This window comes from Carassius gibelio, chromosome B21, assembly GCF_023724105.1.
Source record: "Carassius gibelio isolate Cgi1373 ecotype wild population from Czech Republic chromosome B21, carGib1.2-hapl.c, whole genome shotgun sequence".
Lineage (NCBI taxonomy): Eukaryota > Metazoa > Chordata > Actinopteri > Cypriniformes > Cyprinidae > Carassius > Carassius gibelio.
Genome location: NC_068416.1, coordinates 20,376,233 through 20,402,310, shown reverse-complemented (window position 1 = coordinate 20,402,310; position 26,078 = coordinate 20,376,233). Strand labels below are relative to the sequence as shown.

General features: G+C 36.1%; 1 protein-coding gene across 1 annotated transcript; it reads right to left on the bottom strand.

Annotated features, from left to right (window-relative positions):
• Nucleotides 1–926: 926 nt before the first annotated feature.
• mmp11b (matrix metallopeptidase 11b) lies at nucleotides 927–24,170 on the bottom strand. Its single transcript, XM_052589028.1, has 8 exons — nucleotides 23,916–24,170; nucleotides 15,693–15,991; nucleotides 8,899–9,042; nucleotides 6,761–6,894; nucleotides 3,956–4,194; nucleotides 3,657–3,861; nucleotides 2,594–2,854; nucleotides 927–2,492 (listed from the first exon to the last, which is right to left on the bottom strand). The coding sequence occupies exons 1-8, from the start codon at nucleotides 24,018–24,020 to the stop codon at nucleotides 2,365–2,367; spliced, it is 1,515 nt and encodes a 504-aa protein (XP_052444988.1). The 5' UTR covers nucleotides 24,021–24,170; the 3' UTR covers nucleotides 927–2,364.
• Nucleotides 24,171–26,078: the final 1,908 nt, after the last annotated feature.

Sequence of the window (26,078 nt, the reverse complement as noted above, 5' to 3'; positions counted from 1 at the left end):
GGTACAGCGTCTGCCATCAGTGGCTACCGAACAAGAAAACTGTGACACTTCATTAATCATGCAAGAGCTGCTCTTAACTCAAGTAAAAAAAAACACAACTCTTATGATTGTGGTAAACCCATTCAGTAAGCACGATTATGAATTCTGTTTCAAATCCTCTTGATAACCAATTATAGGGGTTTGCATTTCACCAAGGCAGTGCAACATCTGTAGTTACAGAGGCGAAGCCCTACAAAATGTGTTAACTTGGCAAAGGATGGCGCCAACAGATGCTTCACATAAAATGGATCTGAGGCGATGATGTCATCATGTTACAATGTCATTGTTTTACAAATTCGCTCCGTGTGATAGAAGCGGGGGAGAAGAGGGGAATTACAGTCTGTAAACAAGCCAAGACAGCAGGACTCTGGAATTGTCTCGGCAGGAGGGCCTGCAGAACAGCCGTCTTCCTTTTCCACCCCGAAACCTCTGATAGAACATACTAGAAGCTGACAGCTGCGCACACTTTCTCTAATATGAGAGTGTTTCTTCAATTATCTTCAACTATTGCATCTGAAAACATGTGGTGGAAATGACATCAAAAAACACTTTTGAATAAAATTACCAATTCCATTGTCTTACTAAGGCTAATATCCTAGCATTATATGCATCTTGAATACACAAATAATTAATATTTATGCATTTTCTGCTCAGACACACCCACATACAAAATTAAAATTTTCCTGGGAATTATGCATAAGTACAATAGTTTTATTTGTATTATTATTAATAGTTTTTCTTAGATTTATAAGTAAATAAATTAAATGTATTTTAAATACAATTTTTTTTTTTGCTGTAAAATAAATTGTATGATGGATTGAGTCCAATAAGATTGAAAGTCTGAGTCAAGGGGAAAAGGCAACAAAAATAAATGGAGGCATGGTAAATAAATTCCAACAGCTTTAATGGGATTCTCATATAAAAAATGAAAAATAAAGTCTGTTAATTTTAACATAAAATCACCACCTTGGACATAAAAGTGATTGAATTTAAAGAAATGCAAACATTGATTATACTATCAACCACTTGTGAGGGAAAGTGATGTAGAAACAGAATCTGTACGCTGAAACTTCATAGTATGATGATTCATTTGAACAAAACCTCTTGTCGGCATTTTCTGAACCGAATCCAGACAACAGATAATTCAGAGTACAATAACCAAAGAGGTTTTTATTGGAGCTGAAAATAAAATACACATTTATTTTACAAAACATTTACACAGTAAATTGATCATTAAAAAACAATATCAATAGAAAGATTCGATTACATGACAAACATTATAAAAACAGTGAATGAGAAGTGTACAGCTTCCCAGGATAGAAAGCCATCACTATGATGCTATAAGGATTATATTCCTCAGTAGCCACACTATGCAAAACGTTTAATTAGATACACGTGAACAGCATCAGTGACCTGCACTGTAAAATATACATTATCACTATTGCAAAGCAGGTCTACATAAGTCTCTTACAGACTTAAGTTAAGCATAAATGGACGTTCACATTGATAGTTAGTCCCAAAGGTCACTTGTGTCACGTCAAATTGCCATTTCTCATTCAAATTTAACGGAAGTCCCAAAATACTGAAAGTACAGCATCACGGTTCTACACTTTAAAGCCCAGGCCTTTCAAAGCTTCAAATGAAATACAACATGTTCAGCTATCTCTAAATTGTTACATTGTTGCTCTGAGAACTAAATTGTTGGTTTTTAGGACGCTTTAATATTTGATGTAGATGTTTACCTCAAGTTTCTGTCACCTACATTTGTACTAAAAGTTATTATTATGCCCTTCAGTAAAGTTTCTGTTTTAAATGACTTGCCTTATATATTTCCACTGTAAGTGCATTAGGTTTAATGCAATCTTTGCTTGTTTTTAAAAACAAAATTGTCTTCTGTGGTAATCAACGGCACGTCACTAATGGCACAATATGGTATTTCTCAAAAAGAAGGGCCGTGATGTTTTCCTAACACTATCAATACTGCCAAAAATATACAAATAATAAATAACCAAGTACACAAAATGTATACGAAAAATATTTTAAGGCCAGAATTTCCTGCTTTTCCTGAGAAATGAGAGTCATTGTTTTGCAGATGAGAAGATCCAGAAATATGGTTAACTGGCGCAGATGTAGCCACAGACTGAATCCACACAAAAAATAATAATAATTTGATCCAGTGGTCTGATTTAGAGACTGTCCATCTGACACTTTGCGTGATATAAATAAAAACACCAGACCTAGTTTGGTTTAAAGTTAAACATGTGGAAACTGCCTGTTACACTAGTTGCGTGCCAAAGATCAGCATTACATAGTTGTACCAGTGGTTCATCGATACAGGGCTGCAGAACAATCAAAGAAATCCATGCCAATATATCGTGGGTATCCCTCCAGCACCTTCACTTCTACTGGGTCGAACTTCCAGTACTGCTTCCCTCTCAAGAAGTGGGCAAAGCCTGTGGAGTAATAACGAACAAAGAAACATTCTTTTTAAACTCCCTCCATCCTTTATAGATTCAAAAACATGCAAGAAATTATGTCTCAGTGACAGCCGTACCGAATCGGTCCTGGAAAGCAGCGTCGATGTCATCCGGAACGCCCCTCCAGTCCCTCATGCTGCGAGGGTGGACCGAGTCTACTCGGTTTTCCTTCAGGTTGAATCGCCAGTAGCTTCCTTTTTTGAAGAAGTAGATCTTCTGGGCCTTATCTTCTCCCCACATGAGGGCGGCCTGGATGTCAGTCACTGTTAGACCTAGTCTTCGTACAGAGTCCGGCCCTGTGATCTGCCGCTCTGCATCAAAAACCCAGTAACTCTGGCCTACAGAGAGATTGGTGGGTGTAATCAGTTTATGAATTCTCCAGTCATCATGAACCCATTTAGTTTAATGATTTAGGTTTACTGGATCATTAGACCACCAAAAGACATCTGTATTATAAATGTATACACTTTTTATTTTTATTTTTTTATTTACATATATATTAGTGCTGTCAAATATAAATCACATCTAAAATAAACGTTTTTGTTTGCATAATATATGTGTGTGTTCTGTGTATATTTATTATGTATATATAAATACACACACATACAGTATATATATTTTGAAAATATTTAAGTGTATTTACAAGTCTAGATTTATATTCATATAATTTATATAATAAATACATATATTTAATATATAAACATAACCTATTTATCTGAAATGTATTGTGTATGTGAGTATATTTATATATACATAATAAATATACAGAGCACACATACATATATTATGTAAACAAGAACTTTTCTTTTGGATGCGATTAATCGCGATTAATTGACAGCACTGATATATATATATACATATTTAATTATGATTATATATAATTAATATGGCCACCATGAAATGATTTCTGACTGTTCATGTGACACTAAAGACTGGAGTAATGGCTCTTAAAAAATGTTGCTTTGCCATCAGAGGATTAAATTAAATTTTAAATATAATAAAATACAATTTAAAAAGAGTTATATTACATCAATATTTAAGTATATTATTGTTTCACTGTATTGTTTGATCAAATAAATGCAGCTTTGGTGAGCAGTGGAGTTATTTCAAAAACATCTTGTTTATTTTGAGACAGTTTACCTTGGAAGAACCAGATATTTCCAGATTTGTCCTCAAAAGCAGCATCAATGTCACCTGGGATTCCTCTCCAGTGCCTGGATGCCAGTGCAGGATATCCAGTCTGGAGTTTACCATCACGGATCCGCCATACATAACCCGACTTAAAGAAAAACAGCTCGCCTCGGATCATAGATACAGCATCAAAGTCAGTTTGGCAAGCATCAGGCTGAAAATACAGGAAATAAGGAGAAGAAAAAAAAGAGAGTGAGAAGAATAAAGAAGAATTCCCAATATCAGATACAATCAGCCATATAACTCACCACTGTGCTTTCAATCTCATTTGTTTCTGTGACCTTAGGAGTTCTCTCCTCCGTCTTTACTTTATCATCTGTGTGTCTGGATCCATATAAAGACTGTATACCTCGCTTATCATCTTCACTCAATTTGAGTGGGTAGGAGAAAGTGTAGAAAGGCGACATCACTGCGCCTGGTGCCATGGAGTGCTGCAGTCCTAAAACATGACCGATCTCATGAGCAGCCACCTGGAGGAGGTCAGTACCTAGAAAGCAAGAGGAAATCAGTTTGTTTGTAATAAAACAAACACATTTTTGTTTCTGCAGGTGGCGAAGTTACAATAGTAGCAAGCGACAAGCAACAGACTTTATGAGTGACAGAACCGATTCATTCAATCTTTGATTCCTTCAGGAAAAAAACAAGTGGCTGGCAAGTGAGTCCTTGAACCATTCTCTCAACCGATTCATTAAAGTGGCCCATTAAAGGTTATGAAATGTTCATATTTTGCTCATTTAAAGCAGAGTTTGTGAGCTTTTAATTTTCCAAAGTGGCACCTAGTGGCAAAGAATTAATTTGCATTTATATTCAGACCAACGCTTAAGACTAATAAGTGTGCGGCCAATATGCTAATGCTTCATGTTGACGTCAGCATGAAACGTCTTGGGACACGTTTTAAAATGACTCGTTTCAATGATTCACAGTCGATTCTTTATTTTGAGAGACAGTAACTTTATACAGTATTGTTCAAAATAATAGCAGTACAATGTGACTAACCAGAATAATCAAGGTTTTTCATATATTTTTTTATTGCTACGTGGCAAACAAGTTACCAGTAGGTTCAGTAGATTCTCAGAAAACAAATGAGACCCAGCATTCATGATATGCACGCTCTTAAGGCTGTGCAATTGGGCAATTAGTTGAATTATTTGAAAGGGGTGTGTTCAAAAAAATAGCAGTGTGGCATCATCAATTTTGTGAAGAAACAGGTGTGAATCAGGTGGCCCCTATTAAAGGATGAAGCCAACACTTGTTGAACATGCATTTGAAAGCTGAGGAAAATGGGTCGTTCAAGACATTGTTCAGAAGAACAGCGTACTTTGATTAAAAAGTTGATTAGAGAGGGGAAAACCTATAAAGAGGTGCAAAAAATGATAGGCTGTTCAGCTAAAATGATCTCCAATGCCTTAAAATGGAGAGCAAAACCAGAGAGACGTGGAAGAAAACGGAAGACAACCATCAAAATGGATAGAAGAATAACCAGAATGGCAAAGGCACAGCCAATGATCACCTCCAGGATGATCAAAGACAGTCTGGAGTTACCTGTAAGTACTGTGACAGTTAGAAGACGTCTGTGTGAAGCTAATCTATTTTCAAGAATCCCCCGCAAAGTCCCTCTGTTAAAAAAAAGGCATGTGAAGAAGAGGTTACAATTTGCCAAAGAACACATTAACTGGCCTAAAGAGAAATGGAGGAACATTTTGTGGACTGATGAGAGTAAAATTTTTCTTTTTGGGTCCAAGGGCCACAGGCAGTTTGTGAGACGACCCCCAAACTCTGAATTCAAGCCACAGTACACAGTGAAGACAGTGAAGCATGGAGGTGCAAGCATCATGAAATGGGCATGTTTGTCCTACTATGGTGTTGGGCCTATTTATCGCATACCAGGGATCATGGATCAGTTTGCATATGTTAAAATACTTGAAGAGGTCATGTTGCCCTATGCTGAAGAGGACATGCCCTTGAAATGGTTGTTTCAACAAGACAATGACCCAAAACACACTAGTAAACGGGCAAAGTCTTGGTTCCAAACCAACAAAATTAATGTTATGGAGTGGCCAGCCCAATCTCCAGACCTTAATCCAATTGAGAACTTGTGGGGTGATATCAAAAATGCTGTTTCTGAAGCAAAACCAAGAAATGTGAATGAATTGTGGAATGTTGTTAAAGAATCATGGAGTGGAATAACAGCTGAGAGGTGCCACAAGTTGGCTGACTCCATGCCACACAGATGTCAAGCAGTTTTAAAAAACTGTGGTCATACAACTAAATATTAGTTTAGTGATTCACAGGATTGCTAAATCCCAGAAAAAAAAAAATGTTTGTACAAAATAGTTTTGAGTTTGTACAGTCAAAGGTAGACACTGCTATTTTTCTGAACACACCCCTTTCAACTAATTGCCCAATTGCACAGCCTTAAGAGCGTGCATATCATGAATGCTGGGTCTTGTTTGTTTTCTGACAATCTACTGAACCTACTGGTAACTTGTTTGCCACGTAGCAATAAAAAATATACTAAAAACCTTGATTATTATGGTTAGTCACATTGTACTGCTATTATTTTGAACAATACTGTACATGTTGCACTTTCAGATTTAAAGCTTTGCAGGATGTTTTCATTCACTTAGATCTGTGTTACACACTGCATGAAATGTCATTTTCAAAAATACATAATAGGACTTATTTAAAAGCACTGATTCATTCAGGTATAAAACAAGTGAATGGCTTTATGACTGAGTTTTGAATCATTCAAACAAATGATCCATTCAAGAAACTGATTCATTGAAGGACAATCCAACACTAAACTATGTTGCTTGGAGATGTACAAACAATGATTTTGCTTTATCGTCATTTTTATGTATTATAGTCAGCACAGCTAAAATGGTCAAAGCAACTTGCAATATTTTACATGAAAAATATGTAAAATGCTAAAGTTAGTCAGACTTTTGATGAACACTCATATTAAGCAATTCTCTATAATACTTGCAGTTGTGTGTGAATAGAGTTAATTGTAGCTAAAAAGTCACTCCAAATGAACCAGGACCCTCACTCACCCATACTGTTGCCCACTGTCCAAGTCTCATCATAGTCAAAGTGAATGTCTCCCTCTCGGTAAGTTCGGGGAAAGAAGGCATGAGCCAGAATTCCTCCTGGGCCGTCAAAAGGAAGATTGTCTCCATGCCAGTACCTGAATGTGAAACACAGTCTCTCAGACGACAGCACAAAACCAGTGATTCCCGTTCTCTTATTTCATCAACATGCCCGAAGAACTGATCGCTGAAAGAATTTTATAAGCACACCTGATTACATAGAATGATAAAATGAGGGTAAGAATAATGACTTGAACAGAGACATTGCTGTTTCCAACCGTACAGCATTGTAGCCTACTGTAACTGTCACACCTCAGTAACTTTCCTGATTCCCTTGTCTTCAATGGAATGCTAAATACCACCTTGTTTGAATGACACTGAATAAACTGAACCCTAAATTTTCCATTGTGAAATGCTGAAGGGTTAAATTACCCACAAAGCCCTGCAGGATTGTAGATCTTTAATCCTGGCAGACATGAAAGGTCAAAGAAGGCCACTATTCTGTTTAAATCAAACCCACAAATGTCCGGTCCACTGCTATGCCATTGATGGAATCTCGGACTGAGTCAGGACAAATGAAACTGATCACATTCCTAGAGTCCCACACTTCACTGAACTGACGTCCAGATGTTTCGCTTTATGCCAGATGGATCTAGATATTTCCTTCTCCTTTGAAGAAAAGTGGTATCCCTCATTAGAGCTTCATGCGTGCATATCTCAGAAACTTAACAACTGTACATTAGCGCTTTAACAGGAAGCCAAGTTTTCAGAGGGACTTTCATTTTCAAACAGAAAATGAAGAGAAAAAGCCACTGGTTTAAGCAAAACTTCCTTTTGAAAGAGACATGACATTTATATGGGTCTGGTGTGGCACCTACTGTAAATCAAGCACTTTTCTCCTGATTCATCATTTTGAGTTTAATGCTTTTGAGAAAATGGCCTCTAAACATTTGAAACAATTTTCAGACATTTGTTGTACTGTATATATCCTTCAACATACCTCATGGCCTCCATTTATGCTTTTTTCCATTCCATAACTAGTGGTGAAAAGGAAAAGACCATTTAAAAAAGCTAAAGTGATGCCAACAACACATTAAAGAGCCCCTGAAGTAACATTATCACTTCAATTTAGAAGCACAAATAGCATCATTTGAAACCTAAAACTGTTTTATCACAGAAATACACAAAAGTTTCCTCCACACACGTGTAAAATGATAGAGCACGTCACATGTTAAATAGGGGGAAGAAAAACTCAAACAGCACTTTGTAGTAATAATGTGCTTCCACAAGTCATGGCTTTTCTTACTATGGGAATTTAAGAAGTAACACACGTGCATGAATGGACGAGCAGTGTAAATTTTCGAGCTATAATCCTAAACCGACACCTCCTCTAATCTCCAGCTTCTAGAGGAGATGGAAAGCGTCTGTGCTTTACTAGTCAAGTGGAAACCTTTTCTCTTTGTGTCAATGAACACACATATCTGAACTCACAATAAGGTGTTAGAAGCTCTGTCAAATGAGAGGCCAGGGAAACAGTATTTCATCGATGACATGCAGAATATAAAAGGCCAGTCAAAGTGTGATGAATATGTAATTCTTTTCATTGCAGTGTTGTTTGCGATAAATCTTAGGATCACAGTTTCCATGAAAATATTAAGCAGAAATATTTTAAAAAGAAACATTTCTTAAGCACCAAATCAGAATAACATTTTCTGAAGTGACACTGAAGACTGGAGTATTGGCAGCTAAAATATTAAATATTACCAACAGATAAAATAATTCCAATTTCTATAAAACATACTGTAACATTATAAATAAGACTTATTATTGAAATTACTGTAAACTGCAAATACAACTCATTCATAAATATTTGCGGTTATGATGGCAAAACTCTGCAAACCTACAAAGTCATTACATATGCAAAAATGTTAACCAATCACAACAAAATGCATTTACATGTTCCTAAAGGTTCAATAGAAAAAAGCATCATGCAGGGTGAAAAATGGTCATAAATGACTTCTTGATCTAACATTATAACTGGACCTCAACTGGAGTGAAAATAATAAAATGATTAAATGTACGTTATGAACCCTTTTTTTTACCTGTTAAAGTCAATCATGATATCCGCCCGGCCACTGGTGACCTCAGTAAAGGTGAGAGGGGTGACGTCACTCCAGACATGCAGTGCCTCTCTCAGCACATGTCTGACTTTCTCTAAACTCAGCTGCCAAGGCGTCCGCATGATCCTGTAACACGAGCACAAACACTCATAAATGCTCATTACAGACCACCCATGTGTTTTTCATTCAGTCTCTGGTGCATTGCCCCAATAATTCCTTTTATTTGAACATGTTTGCTACCTTTCCTGGAAGTGAACCAAGGGACTGGATCATAAGCTGGCTGTTGTGAAAGACAAGCTCAGTCTGAATGGATTAGACACGGTATTACTACAGTGCTCTCTGACCATGATAACAGAACGCATGTGATACTTGATATTGTGACAGTGATGGTACCACTATCCGGTTACATGCATATAAGTCTTACATATAATAATATAACAATAATATAACATATAAGGAATACATAAGATATTTCAAGACTCTTTTGTTTCTTGTCATATAGAAAGATCTTTTTTAATCCAAAACAATTCACAGTACACTGCATTAATGAAAATCTTAGAGGCTTTAAAGGGATAGTCCTGTTGGAATGTTCTGTTATCATTTCCTCACCCTCATGTTGTTCCAAACCTGTACGACTTTTGTTCTTGTGTGAAACACAAGACAATATTTTGAAAGATTTTGGTAACTATACAGTTTACGTTTCCATTGACTTCCATTGTATGAATAAGAATACAATGGAAGTCAATAGTTATTCAAAATTTCTTCTTTTGTGTAAATTATAGCTGAAATGTGTAAAAGATTTTATGTGGACTATTCCTTTTATAACTTTCTTTTTAGCATTTATCTTGAATTAGATCTTTTCTGGTCCAGAGTTTACTATCACACTTTTTTTATTCTAAACCAGCAGTTTACCCATTTTTAATGCTTTTTATCAATTAAAATGCTACTTTCATCTTTCATAGAATGAGCCCACAGGTTTTAACTTCTCTCAGATGAAAGACACACTACATTTTTAAAGCTTGCTAAGTGATGAAGGCATGCATGCTTATTTTCACAAGCAGAATCCCCACTGAGCACATTTAAGCTGGTCGACCACAAATCTGTATCATGTTCCACAAAACTTCCCTTTAGCGCATTTCATAAAAAAGGAAAAGGAAAAAAAAAAAGCACCTTATCTGAAGTATTGTTTAGCTCCCAACCAGCAGCTATAGTGACTGTTACCTCTGCTCTGTGTTGTTTTCATGCTTGGACACCTTCATGCTTGGACATTATTAGCTCTGTGGGATAGGGATCGCTCTGGGGCTGCATGTTGGAGCCACAAACTGTCTCAGATTGTGGGGCTTCTGCAGTCTGCAAGCCCAGACAGGAGCTATGACAGCAGGAGAGAGCCCAGTGTGGTACTCTTTAAACATTGTCCTTAGTCACTGCTACAATTAGAGAATTCCTCCCTATTTGCTGACCTAGGACTATGGCTACTACCACAAAGGAATTAATTGAAACGTAAATCAGGTTAAGTGGCTTTAAAGTGCTAATACAGTGGCCCCAAATAGGTTTTATAGATACTTATATGTCAGGGCTTTTCAAACTGAGGTCTAGGGACTCCCAGGGGACTAGAAGAGGCATCTTTGGGTTTGTTATTTTATGTTATTTTATTTATTTCATTTAGCAAAAAATATATATTATCTTTAAAGCATCACTTACAAATAGTGTTATTTTGGATTCAACAATCCAAGCAAGTGGCTTATTTTCTCTCTTTTTTCTTTTTTTACTACTTTCAGCAATAATGTCTAACCATCTGGTCCAATGATGGCTTTAATGAACAATATTAGTAAACATGTCATTCATCATGATTTACTGAAGGTGTGCCTCACACTTGACTTTAAACATGCAAAATGACTTCAGACCCCAATCGACTGCACACACATGTGACATGAAAGACACAGATTTACTTAAGGTTACAGGCTCATTAAAGTAACTGAATTGACAGTATGGTGGGGTAGAATGGGGGGGGGGGTTGTTTGAGTTCATTTTGCACATGTACAGTCTGTCATTCAGTGAAGGGACAAATTACAGAGGACAGTGAGTTGCTATAGCCAATAAACAACCTTCAGAGACGTGAGTCACGACAGCTCACAGTGGCACAGCATTAGAATGCTGCTGACTGGGGTTTACTGGAGATAAAATATGTGCATGAGTTGCTGTTTTGACATTAGATTCTGATGAGGCAGCACTTAGTATAGGCTAAAAATTGTTAAATGATTTCAGTTTTTTTTTAAAGGAACCATTAATGTTCATTTTCAAGCTGCAATCCACCCCCAAAATAGATAAAAAATTAAAACTTGTTTTATGTAAATTTACAGTACAGTGATGAATTATAAGAGATGGATCAATATTAAAATTCAACATTTTTCAATTCTTAATTTTTCAGCGTATGATGTAGGACTCACATGTTAATATGATAGTCTTGCAAGAACCAATTTTCTTTTAAAGCAAATGAAAACCAAGCTTATTTTGGCTTACAATGAAATCTTATGCCATTTTTCATTACAAATCCTCATGTTGTACTTGTAATACAGGACTTTATTTAAATTGTTATAACACAATCACTTCACTTCAGAAGGTCTTCATTAGAACTAGAGGTATTTCAAATTGCTTGGCGAGAAAGTAACCTGTCCCACCGAAAAACATTAAAAACTGCTAGATCTGATTACTTTTTGTCTCTTTTAGAAGAAAACAGAAAACAAACATAACCACAGGTATTTATTTAATACAGTGGCCAAATTAACGAAAAATAAAGCATCAACAAGTGTTGACATTTCGCATCAGCACAGTAGTAATGAATTTATGAACTACTTTACTTCTAAGATCGATAGTATTAGAGATAAAATTGTAACCATGCAGCAGTCAGCTACATTATTGCATCAGACAGTGCACTATAGATCCCCTGAGGAACAATTCTACTCATTCTCTACTATAGGAGAGGAAGAATTGTACAAACTTGTTAAATCTTCTAAACCAACAACATGTATGTTAGACCCTATTCCATCTAAGCTCCTAAAAGAGGTGCTTCTAGAAGTCATAAATACTCTTCTGATTATTATTAATTTGTCATTGTCATTTGGATATGTCCCCTAAACCTTCAAACAGGCTGTTATTAAGCCTCTCATCAAAAAACCACAACTTGACCCCAAAGAACTAGTTAATTACAGACCAATCACAAAACTCCCTTTTCTGTCCAAGATACTAGAAAGGGTATTATCCTCACAATTATATTCCTTCTTAGAGAAAAATGGTTTCTGTGAGGATTTTCAGTCAGGATTTAGACCGTATCATAGTATTGAGACGGCTCTCCATAGAGTTACAAATGACCTGCTCTTATCAACTGATTGTGGTTGTATCTTTCTATTAGTGCTATTGGATCTTAATGCTGGGTTCGACACCATTGACCATTCTTTGGCATAGACTAGAAAACTTTGTTGGCATTAATAGAAGTGCATTAGCATGGTTTAAACTGTACTTATATGACCACCATCAATTCGTAGCAGTGAACGAAAAGGTATCATATAGACCACAAGTGCAGTATGGAGTACCACAAGGCTCAGTACTAGGGCCATTACTCTTCATGCTTTACATGTTAACCATGGGAGATATCATCACGAAACACAGTATTAGCTTTCACTGTTATGCTGATGATACTCAGCTCTATATTTCTAAATAAAACAGAGGTGTCAATTATAGGACCTGAAAACTCTGCATGTAATAACCTAGAACGCTGTCTAAGACTTGATGGGTGCTCTGTCAGTTCTTCATCATCAGTTAGGAACTTACGTGTGCTATTTGATAGCAATTTTTTCTTAGAAAGTCACATTTCTAGCAATTTTCCATCTAAAAAATAAATCTAATTAGTGACCTATGCTCACATCAAATGCTATAATGTTAATGTGTTTATGACCTCAAGGTTAGATTAGTGTAATGCTCTATTGTGTGGTTGTTCTGCATGGTTAATAAACAAGCTCCAGCAAGTCCAAAATGCAGCAGCTAGAGTTCTTACTAGAACCAGGAAGTATGACCATATTAGCCCAGTTCTGTCAACACTACACTAGCTACCTATTAAACATCATATAGATTTTAAAATCTAGCTTATTACTTATAAAGCCCTGAATGGTTTAGCACATCAGTATTTGACATCCACTTCATTCTCAAAACTCTGGCAAATTGATAATACCTAGAATATCAAAACCAACTGTAGGCAGCAGATCCATTTCCTATTTAGAGTCTAATCTCTGATATAACTTACCTAACATTGATTGGGAGGTAGACACACTCTTGCAGTTTAAATCTAGATTAAAGACTTATCTCTTTAACCTGATTTATACATAACACACTAATATGCTTCTAATATCCAAATCCGTTAAAGGATTTTTAGGCTGCATTAATTAAGTAAAGCGGAACCGGGAACACTTCCCATAACACCCAATGTACTTGCTACATCATTAGAAGAATGATGTCTACACTAATATTAGTCTGTTTCTCTCTTATTCCGAGGTCACCATAGTCACCAGGTCCAGTACGTCTCCAGACCAGATGGTGGAAAGGTCCTCTACAGCCCTGAAAGACAGCGGAGACCAGGACAACTAGATGAGCCCCAGATACAGATCCCCTGTAAAGACCTTGTCTTAGACAACCACCGGAACAACACCACAGGATACAGATGATTCTTCGCAACAATCTGACTTTGCTGCAGCCTGGAATTGAACTTCTGGTTTCATCTGGCCAGAGGAGAACTGGCCCCTGACTGAGCCTGGTTTCTCCCAAGGTTTTTCCTCCATTCTGTCACAGATGGAGTTTTGGTTCCTTGCCGCAGTCACCTCATTAACAGTGATATCGTTGATTGATTGCAAATTATTGCATAGAAACTATTTAAACTGAACTGAGCTGGATGATGACATCAATTAATTATATGACGAACTGCCTTTAACTGTCATTTTGCATTATTGATACACTATTTTCCTAATTAATTTTGTTCAGTTGCTTTGACACAATCTGTTTTGTTTAAAGCACTATATAAATAAATGTGACATGACTTGACTTGACTTATTGACCCCCTAGAGCTGTGTGGAGTAGTTTTCATGATGGATGGATGCACTTTTTTGGACTTCAAAATTTAAACCACAATTTGCTGCTATAATAAAGCTTGGATGATCCAGAATATTATTTTAATATAACTCTGATTCTGAAAGAGTAAAGTCATGTACACCTAGGATGGCCTGAGGGTGAGTAAATCATAGAGTCATTTTCATTTTTGGGTGAACTGTGGTTCTTTTTCTATCCCTTTAAGTGAGCATTGGATTGCATTAATTTAAACAGAAAATTATGGCAGATAATATAATATGGTATAACATAATAATAATAAATATTTATAAATATATACATCATTTATATATAAATATGACATTTTATGGGGATATAAAGAGTTCAGATCCCATGATTTTCTAAAGAATTTTTTTTTTTAATGTTTTGACTATTTTTACAGTATGCAGACACAAAGACTATTCTGTCCTACAGCAATGTGTCTTGGTTCAGATGGAGAACCATGGGTGATTTATAGGCTGTAAAAGCCTATAAATCTTTTTATGGAAAGGACCATGTTTTATGGGAAGTACCATAAATCAAGGGATAGTTTTAATCAGAGGTTGTAAGGCTGGATTTCTTTGTCTGGATCCACATCTCACCCCCTGCTGAGCACTGAAGGGAAACTAGAACCATTTGGGCTCTGCGCCCATAACACACATGAGTGCTCTGACATGTGACATCTTCTCCTAGTCAGGTCATGACCTCTCTGACTTCAGATTACAGAGAGTACTATGTCCGTTGGGAACCGTCTTTGACAGAGATATATGAGGCAAATCAGTCAAAACATGAAGTGGTGACCAGACAAGTTACCATAAGTAAGGCCATCATGTCAATCAAAAGGCTTCTTAAAGGTATAGTTCACTCAAAATGAAAATTCTGTCATCATTTACACTCTCTCATGTCATTCCAAACTGTTTAACACAAAAGAGGATATTTTGAAGTCACTGAGATCAATAGTCAATGGATTTTCATTGTGTGTTTAAGAAAACAAACCTTGGGACATTTTCAAAAAAAGTTATTTTCTGCAGAAGAAAGAAAGTTGAACAGATTTGGAATGATGAGTGTAGGTATAATTTTCATTTTGGGTGAACTATTCCTTTCAAAACCAATGAAATTCAGCAAGCGACTGTGTGTTTAAGAAAATTATTTACTGCTTTAAATAAAAGGGGGCTTGATACATATTTCTTGCTGTGTTCTGGAGCCATGCAGTCCTGGGTCTGAGACAGTTTATTGCTTCTAATTAAGTGGGTGTAATAGTGAAAAGAGTGTGTGGTCTTTTCTAGAACTGATAACAGCTATAAGAAATGTGAGAAGATAAAGAAAGAAACATTAGAAGTGAGTATTTCCTATGTGTATTTCTGAGATAAAAGGCGAAAGTTCTTATTACACTCTGTAATAAGAAAAAAAAATTTAATGTATAGATTCAGTTAAATGTGTGTTGACTGGGAGCTAGGATACCAAAAATAAGCTATATTATTGCCTCAGTGTGGCCTTTGTTGTGTAAGGCTCAAAATAGTGCCTTGTCAATGCATCAAAGTCATTTTCTCCCATTTACAATTTAATGTTTAATTCATTTTATGTCTATCATCTCATTAAGTGTAGACACAGCAAGCAACCACAACCGCAATCCGTGCAAGTCTTACTTGTATGTGAGGTCTGTTTTGTCCCAGCGTCCTCCGAACAAATCAAAGCGTTTTTGGCGATGACGGCCCCCAAGCAAACCTCCTTTGAGGGTTGAGTAATTAAGGACGCTCCCTTCCTTCTGTGAGGGGTAGTCTGGGACTCCACAGCGAGGTCTGTTCCAGAACTCAGTGTCATTCTTGGGAAGAGTCGAGTGTGGAAGTACTCTTTTATTGCTAGAGTCTTCACTCAGGGTGTCCTGAATGTGATGAAGCCGGCCCCTCTTCTTCAGGCCATGGTGATGGGTCTTTTGAGGCCAGTCCTGTCAACACACACATAAACTGTCAATTAAATGTGCATTTGACCTTCTTTTATAGATGCTACACTATTAAATTGGGTTTGTTTGATGGCTAAGGTGTGGTTGTGTTTTAGTGTTATGTTATTTGGTTGCTAGAGTATTCTGGCTGGTTTACAGGGCATTGCTAGACCAAAACTAATAAAAAATGTCAACATGAAAATTTGAAATATAAAATAAAGTGTAAATATATGAGAAACCTAAACAAGTGTTGCCTTTGAAATAAATTAAGTTTAAGTGGAAGCAATAATATTGCTAAAATTTGAACTGAAATAAATGTAATAAGTTTAATTAATAAGAACAGAAATGTAAAAAAATAAATAAAAATTTCAAAATCACAAAACATTGTAAAAAATGTAAATAAAATATAACCTAAAAATAAAATGTATATAAAAATAAAATAAAATAAAATAAAAGGTTATTCAAATTATTAATATAAATAATATAAAAATAACACCGGATGCTAGGGATTTTTTGGCAATGCTAGCTGTATTTTTATTATTAACAAAAACTGTTCATTTCTTTTTTTATTATGTTTATTGATATAAAGCTCAAATAAAATATACATTTTACATGAAAAACACAAATGTAAACAAAAATGTGAAATTTACTCAAATAAAAAAAACTGAAATGAAAAATAAGTAAAGTTAATTATAAATGCATTAAAAACAAAATGAAAAAATATGAACTAAAATGTAAAAATATAAAAAAACTAAAATATTAAAATAAAAGCTTGAATATGAATAAATAATACAATAGAAGTACTAAAATAACTATAATTTCTAGGGCATTGCTAGGTGGTTGCTAGGGTGTTCTGGTTGGACAAACAGTAAGGTGAAGACGCAAATAAAGTCTTGCTGTCTAAATTGGGAGCAAAATTTGTGAAATTATAGTTGTGTATCAGTTGGTCTTACGTCACTGATAATTTGCAAGAAGCATTATCACAGTCAATTTCCTCACCCAAATTTCAAGGAAATGGTTCTGTTAATGGGCTGGGAGGTTAACTGCCTGGAGGGGAAAGTTAGATTGCCCCAATTTCTGTCCTTCCCTAAACCTCATCGCAATTCTGTACTCCAGCTGTGTGGGTTTAGAAGCCTCCTTCACACTCTTTTCCTTCTCTATACCTCCTTCTTTCTCTCTAATTTGTGCTTGGTTTAGAGGCCAGGGGTGGTATAGGGTTGAACTATTTCTTTTAAATGCTTTTAAAAATCCTTCCGCCTCTCGTAGCCATAGGGAGTCTTTTAAAAGCTGTAATTTAAGCACAAACTATATTTAGACAACCATAAAACATTTACAAATATAAAGCAGGAAGTCTGAAAAGAAAAAAGTCACTTGTTTAAATTTTAGTTTATCATTGAAAGCAGGTCCAACTATCATAAATATATAACAGACTAAAGCGAGTGGCTTAAGAGGAAATGAGTAGCCAATTTCTTAAGGTTTTGGAATTTTTTTTCGTTAAACAGCCATTCTGTTTAGCACAACAAAGGATGAGTGACAGGACATTTTGTCAATCTCTCTATCTCACATTGGCTGTTAAGTAGTTCTTATAAAGCACATATTCTTCATGACCATATTCCACATCCCTAAACATACCCAATACCTAAAATTAACAACTAACTTAGTATCTTTAAGTTAGGAGTCTATTAAGGCAAAAGTCATAGTTAATGGTTTGTTAATGGCGGGAACTGGACCTTAAAATACATTGTGACCAATAACAGTTTCAAATTCAATGCAAACAGACAAACTGCTTATTGCTGGTTATCAGGTTAGAAGATAATGTAACTCAAGACCAATTCTAACAAATAAAAGGAAAAGCGACCAAATTTTTGTGGGCAAGTCGAGACGTAGTACCTTAGTAAAAATCCGCTGACATGTGAACTTGATAGTGTTGCTAAAACATGACCCCACACCCCCGGCAATGAGGAACAGCACAAATTCCACAGATAGAAGTGAAGAATTCACTGCGCTTTATCTACTATGAGTTTGTTTCTCTTAAATCTGCTGAGTGTGCATGGACTTTCCATGCAGGCTAAACCGTCATTAAATGGTCAAACATGTTGAAAGCATGTAATTTAAGCAGTCTCTAAACAACCTGGAGACAGGCAAGTTTTTTGTACAACAGTCAAGATTGTTTATTGTAGAGCAGTGGAACCTCTCAGCGATGACAAACTGGCTTCGAGTCTACTTAGAGAGCGACGGAGGTGGAAGAAAAACACCCGGGTGTCTCTGGTTCAGCGGGAGTCAAGGGTTAAAGGTTAAAGCCTACATCAACAAAACAGACCCCTTGGGCCAAAGTAAACGCACATACTCCCATTTCAAACCAAAACTCAGTAGACAGCCAATGTTTTTCCCCTTTTAATAGACCAGTCCTGTATAACCCATGCATAATTCCTGAACAAATCAATCTAAAAGTTTTGGTTCCATTTAAATTTTCCAAGGGTTTTTGTATGTTTCCCAAGACTACATTTATTTGATCAAAAATACAATAAACGCAAGAATATTCTGAAATATTTACTCCAGTCCTTCGAGAATCAAGCTAATATACTGCTTAAGAAACGTTTATTTCTCATTATCAAAGTTGACAACAGTTATGCTGCTTAATGTTTTTTTTGAAAATGTGATCATTTTTTTCAGAACTCTTTGACGAAAAGAAAGTTTAAAAAGTTCATTAGCATTTTAAGCTATCACTTTTAATACATTTAATGTGTCTTTATTACAGAAAATAGTACTGTCCTCAAACTCTTGACATAGAGTGGACATAAAAAGTCTACATAACAAATAATAGAAATACTATAAACTCATATGACCCACTTTTGTAACTACATTTTATAATATGCTGTCAGTATTTTATAAGAGGTGGAGGTGCTCAGTGCAAACAAGATGGCTCAGGTTGCTTATGTAATAATACATAAGTACATATTAGCAGCTGAAACTGCTATAAGCATGTAGAGTCAAAGCCATGTCTCGAAAGAAACAGCCAAAACATAATTTTCTCAACAAACAACCCAACTATCAATCTATCATTAGATCTTGCGCCATAATTGTGGCAGCTCTAAAAGCTAAATTAAACTGAAACGTGCCTGGAAAAAAAAAACTGTCCTTATTTACTTATCAACATTTTCAACTGGAACTATGAGCGTATTTCCATAGGACACAAAAGGAGGGTTTAAATTGGGGGAATAATATTGGGTGAACTGTTCCTTTAAGACTAATTTAAAAAAGATCAATGTGACTGCACTATTGAGGGACTACATAAGTCTTTGCATTCACATTCACACACACACATCTCATTTTAACAAAAGCCCAAATCAAAGAACCTTTTCTTAACCAGACATTCCTCAAGCCTGGGCGTATTTTACAGCATCCACCTGCATGTAGTGAAACATGTGAAAATGGGAGTCCGTTCAGAAACCCACTGAAATGTCTTCAGAATTACCATAGACACATGTTCCATATAAAACAAAGGTATCTCTTTCCAAGCCTCATCATGTTGTGCAAATGTATGACGTTTTTATGATACCTTCCTGACAGATATATGCCTCTCATCAGCTGACAAACAAAACCAACTGGGAATTATTTTACCTTAAGCTGCAGTCACACCTTTACGCATTCAACCATCAGGCATTTGTGCCTGCGGGAAGATCTGTATGTTCTAGACAATGCAGAAGAGCTATTATTTTTATCACCCACATTTAGAATATCAAATATCCAACATTTGGGGATAGAAAAGGAACAAACAGGAATGGAAGAAGCACCATAAACAAACTTCTATTTTCACAGCATGTGCATCTGTAGGTCAATAGGTCAGCGGGTAAAACTCTAACATGATACATTTTGTTATGCTGAAACAAAACACAGAGACCCAGAGCCAGAAAGAAGCCTTTGGGGGAAATCCAGAAGAAAAGAACTGACATGTCAGTGCAAGAATAAGGTTTGGGGAGAATAGGAGTGCCTGGCATCATGCCATCTCCATAAGGTTTCTTAGGATAACTTCTTTGTTGGCAGCCAAATCTTTCTCTTTGAGGCATCCGGATGATGTCAGCAACTCTTTACACTCATCAGCACAGCCAGCATCAAGAGCAAAGCATCATGAATTTCCAAGATACGCCCAAAATTACTTTTTTTAATTTGGATGACTGTTTACTACTGACTCACTCAGCAAGCCATAGAAACACAGCCAAAAGCACTTCCTACCATCTTACTTTGTTGGCTTGGCATTTTATTTTCTGTGCAACCCTGATCCAAACATCCTGGCTGCATGGGTCTCATTGTCTCTCTGAAACATTCCTTTGTCAAGAGAAAAATTACAAACAAGAAATTCCAGTCTGTTATATAGACATTTTCTGGCACATTAAAGTAGGCCACAACTAGAGATAATGAATGAGCATGCCAGAGGAAATCGGACTAGGGTAAATATTTACCCGCAAAAACCTCCAGAGATCTGCATGCTTTGGGGTTGTATACACAAGTGATTATACTGAAAAGGAAGACTGTTTAGTGGGAAAATGATGTTGATGGAAGATGTTCATGCAGAAAGTGTGTAGTGCATCTAAGGTAGACCATTAGTGTCTCATAGCCTAGGGAGGCAAAATACTATTGCTTTTGAATCTTTAAATAGTTCCCACTTGTTCCACCTTAATAAAGCGAAAAAGGTGACAACTAGGACGTATTATTATGGAAGACAACTGCAGTGAAAAGTTTGATGCATTGCCAGGAACAACAATGAACTTGAAACAAAGGTACTTCAAGGCCAAGTTCTTTTGTCTGCAAATTTCTGTAGAGATAGGAAACAGCTGTCGATAGCTTCTAGAATTTAAGGTCAGGTGACAGCAAAAATGGTGGTTTTTAATCAAAACCAGGTACGTCAGGGTTTCTGGTGTCAGTCATGCTCTCGTTTGTGCCTACAGGCAAGAAATCTAAACCAAACGGCTCCACAGGTGGTGCGTTACAACTGACCCTGACCTTATATGCTCTATCCACTCCAAGCTTGTGTGCCCTTTTCTTTCAAATGTTGAGACTGGGTTATAAGGATAACCCAAACTAAATAATTGGTAGGGATTAACAAGGGTACCTAGAATGGGTAAGAAAATCTGTTTTGCTCTGCTTTTTTTTACGCTACATGATGGCTTACTAGATTTGTGCATGATTCAGAAATGAATTGAAAATACCTTTTACATTCCAATTCTATTCCTGAATATGAACAACAGGATGCAATTAAAAATCTTCTGAAATTCAAGGACAGAAAGTAGGACAGATGAATGCATAGAACGGTAGACAGATGGATAATAAGATGCATAGAATGATGGAAGGATAGACGGATGGATGGAAAGAAAGAATGATAGATGCATAGAATGGTAATTAGATGGACAGTTAGATGCATAGATAGAAGGATGGATGGAGGGATGATGGATAGACGTATAGAACGGTAGATGGATGGATGAAAAATAGATGCACAAAACGGTGGATAGATGATAGATCTGCAAAGAATGATAGATGTCTAGAACGATGGATGGATAGATGTGTGGATGATGGATATATGCATAGAACAGTAGATAAATGTATGGATCGAAGAAAGATACATAAAATGAAAGATAGATGTTTAGGTACATGCATTGATGGATGGATGGGTGATTGATGGATGAACACTTAGAACAGTAGATAGACGGATGGATGGATGGATGGAGCGAAAGACTGATTAATAAAATGTGATATAGATGGATGGATGGATGGATGGATGGATGGAGCGAAAGACTGATTAATAAAATGTGAGAGATGGATGGATGCATGGATGGACGAATGATGGATAGACATATAACAGTTGATGGATGAATGGTTATAGAGGATGAATGGATGGATGATGGATAGATGCTTAGAACAGCTGTTAGACAGATAGATAGATATGGACAGACAGACAGACAGATAGACAGATAGACAGACAGACAGATAGATAGATAGATAGATAGATAGATAGATAGATAGATAGATAGATAGATAGATAGATAGATAGATAGATAGATAGATAGATAGATAGATAGATAGATAGATAGATCATCATTTTTGAATTTCACCCACCCTTGTGCACTGTACATTAGTCATGTTAGTGTGTTGACTGAGTTGTTTTGGCAAGTCTTCATGGATCTTGTGAATGATGAACGATGCCTTAAAAGAAGGACATCAGCTTTTCTTGTCTCAGGGGGGTCAACAAATGCAGTGGTAGCTATCTGGATCCTTGCATTTCCCCTCTGTCAGCAAACACGGGTTTGTTATCCTGCTCAGCGTGCCAGATGACTTGCCCCTGCCTGCATAATCTCCTGCTCCAGCTTTGTCAACATTCAAGAACAAATTGACAGCACATGCTCTGCATCAACGCATCGACAAAACATGTACACACTTTGTCTTTAAAAACGTCTGGAGCTGGTTTGATTGCCATTCCTGTTTGATTAGTCTGATTGCAAACATACAATAAAATTAAGCTGCTCTTTATAGCTAGATGCTTTGACAGCATGCAATATTTCATTGTCATTTTGTGGTTATGCTTTGTGTGTCTGGGGATATTCAGCATTCTAAAAGAAAGACAAAGTGTTCAGTTATTCTCTACCCTGTTACAACTCATTTCAAATCTTTCATTCACAGATTTGTGTTTTTAGGCTGATATTTTCCCTGGCAAAATCTCTGTATGGATCTATGACAACTGTGTTACAACAGCCATCTGTATAGTTCTTCTTTGTCCACTTCCTCTAAGCCTTACAAGCTCTCTCTTTCTTTGTGCAGAACAAAGTTCTTACAGCAAGATTTCAGTTCTTCGAAGATCAACAGGAAGTTTAAGCTATAAAAACTACATCATACAATTATAGTTTTTTTTTTTTTGTTTTTTTTTATTGTTGTTGTTGTTTCTGAAACCAATTCAACATAAAGAGCTGGGTGGATTCAACAGAATAACATTGAGCTATATGGATTAAAAGACACGATAATGAATTCAAACATTGTCTGCTTTTTCATGCTATAAGTGCACATGTATGTGCCTTCATTTGGTTGTTTCTGAATGCAACATTAATGTATGATTAAATTAATATTCCAGCAAAAAATTGTGTTGGAGGTTAAATTATAAGAAAATTAATTAATACATTTAAATTTTAATGTTCTATATTTTCTTCTCAACCTGTTATTGCATTTCTATTTCACTAAATATCTACTTGGTCATCGCTAAAGTTGACTAGGATATGTTTCAGACAATTAGACAGCATGTCAACTTGTTTTTGGAAGCCTTTTTGAAACAGTTTCAGCACCATCATACATGCCATTCACTTATTAGGCAGCAATGCAGTTGCCTTTTCAAACACTTTCAATAACTCACTGACCCAAACGCATACCTGAAAAAACTTTCTACGGCAGGTCCCACCCCTGAAACAGCTGCAGACTTACTGAATGTAAACTACACTAAGCAGTTTTGTTCTTTCAAAACAAAAATCTTATGATAAGTATGATAATATGATAAGATCCCACACATTTCACTGATGCAAATATAAATGAGCTCTCTGCCGGTATTGCCTTCTTCATTCACATCACACAAGTTTTGTTTATTCTAGCAGCATTTCTTGTGTAGATGCATGAGTAACAGTTGAATGGTGACGAATTGGTAGCAATGAATCATTCAAGTTGCATTCACATTTGAAATTAATCCTCTGTTAATTTTTGTATATTTAATAGTACTTCTATATCATATAGTGAAAAAGATGCTTATTTGTAAGTATTTGCATGGAGTGAAATTACTTTCGATTAAAATGTGTTTACATTATTTTTGATTTGGCTGACAAGTCTAAAATAGGCTACTTCAGTGGATCTTTATATCTGTTATTTTGTAGTTGCTTACAATATTTTTAAATGCACTTACCGCTGCAGGTTTGTACCTGTGGCTGTTTCCGTCTGGTACCGGTAGAGAATGAATGCACACTAAGCAGTATATGACTGCAGCGAGAAGCAGTGCAGATCGCATCATCCTGATCTGATTCAGAGTGCACTTTGCTATTCGAGCGCGAGGGAAGGCGGGGAGAGAGCGCGCGCCTGTCTGTCGAGCTTTACTCTGACCAAGTGCAGACTAGCCGAGGGATTTTATACTCTCTGATTTCTTTGTTCTCTTTTCTTCAAATTACACTTTTCTTTTAGGGGCTGGAGTGGCAAGTTCACCGGCAACCACGTGATCCAGCCCTCCATTCCTCTGGCGCGCTCCGTCGCGAGAGGGGAGACGGTGGGTAGAGAGCAGGATTAGTTTTCAGTGATGTAGGTTAGTAGAAGAGGTTTTGATAGTGACTGTCCTGTCTAACAGTTGGACACGGTAATGATTCATTTTATTAGTCGCTATATTGACGACGTGTCTGCTATGTCTATAATTTGTTTGTGATTTTGTGTCCGTGTTTGAAGTGCACCTGTTTCATTTAACCCTCGTGTTCTTTGCATATTACCGAGTAATAAGAAATAAGGCTTTTAATCATTTTACAAATAAATGAATATATACACATAACCAATATGTAAATTAGTTTATTTCTTCATCATAACAGATTTGAAGAAAGTTAGCATCACTTCAATGGAACCACTGCAGTGAATGGGTGCCGTCAGAATGAGCGTCCAGACAGCTGATTAAAACATCAGAATAATCCACAACCTGACTTAATCCATCAGTTAACATATTGTGAAGTGAAAAACAAATACATCAAAGTGTTTTTACTTAAAACAGAAAGTTCTGACCAAAATACATAAGCCCAAAATACATAATAACATCTCCTCTCACATCAAATTCTATCAAAATGTTTGTTTGGAACTGTTTTGAAATATTTTAACATGTAAACAGTCCTTGTTCTATGCTTATTTCTCTCCTGATTTAGAAGAGGCTTTTCACCTTTTTCAAGCAATACAGATGAAGAACTTATAGCCAAAAAGCAACCAGTTTCAAGTCTTAATGATGAATTCACACAGTTTTTTGCTTCACAAGACATTCATTGATGAACTGGAATGTGAATTAATTGTTTATTATTGAGATTTTTTTATCGACTGTTGGAAATCTCATTTTGACGGCAACCAGAAGATCCACTGGTGAGCAGGTTATGTATTGCAAAATGTATCCAAATTTGTTCCAGTGAAGAAACAAACTCATCCGGATGGCCTGAGGGAAGGCAAATTTTCTATAAGTTAAACTATTAACACATAAAGCATTAATGTCTGTCTCAACAGAACATAAGGGTTAATTGCATCAGATGAGAAGGTTTACCTGAGTGAAATACAGCCTGAATTTATTGAGGTTGAAACAAATGCTGTGTTCTGGATTTGGCACTGCTCAAAAAGTGGCATGCTTGATTTATTCACCTGACCTAAAAGCACCTGACAATGAGAAGACACATTTCTCAGATGCCTCTGGTTAAAGCGCATGAACGGTGTCATTAGTGTTGAGTCCATTGTTGGGGAAATTGCCTGCTCGGAAACGATCTGTAAATTAAAGGGCCTTTGCTGATCTCTTTTGAACAGCATCGGTCCGGGGTGTCAACTAAGGAAGTTGAAGTTTTGAGGAGAGGTCTTACAGCACAGCCAATATCTACACAATCTAAAACAAATCAGTGAGTTGGAACAAAGTACTGTAATAATTTCCCAAACTGAAATTACCATATTGATTTTTTTTACATAGTTTTACTTGTATTTTGAATTTGTGTTGTTTTAGCATTAACAAAAATGTCCAAAAATTTAATGTATAATGATACGTTTTTGTTTTTTTATAGTGCAACTGATGTTTCAGTCCCAAGTATTTACTTTATAGGAACAACTTTGTATTATCCTTCCAATGTAAAGATGATAATTTCCACATCATTACTTTGTAGAACCTTATAAGGGATTTTGATTTGTTTAACATTTCAGTCACTACATATATCTCATACTTTTATTTGAGTTTTTTTATAGTTTTAATTAATTTACTATTATTAAAAATAATAATAAAGGAGTCTGTGTGTGAATACACATAGTAATGTAGTTCTGACTGATTGTGTCTTTAATGTCTTGACAGTATTCGACT

What these genes read in the sequence shown, in the direction of transcription:
- mmp11b (XM_052589028.1), bottom strand. Translation starts at nt 24,020, where the DNA reads ATGATGCGATCTGCACTGCTTCTCGCTGCAGTCATATACTGCTTAGTG. An exon ending in AAAACAGACCTCACATACAA is followed by an intron (nt 9,043 to 15,692) that starts GTAAGACTTGCA and finishes CTCGTGTTACAG; the next exon opens with GATCATGCGGACGCCTTGGC. An exon ending in ATGAGATTGAAAGCACAGTG is followed by an intron (nt 3,862 to 3,955) that starts GTGAGTTATATG and finishes CTGTATTTTCAG; the next exon opens with CCTGATGCTTGCCAAACTGA.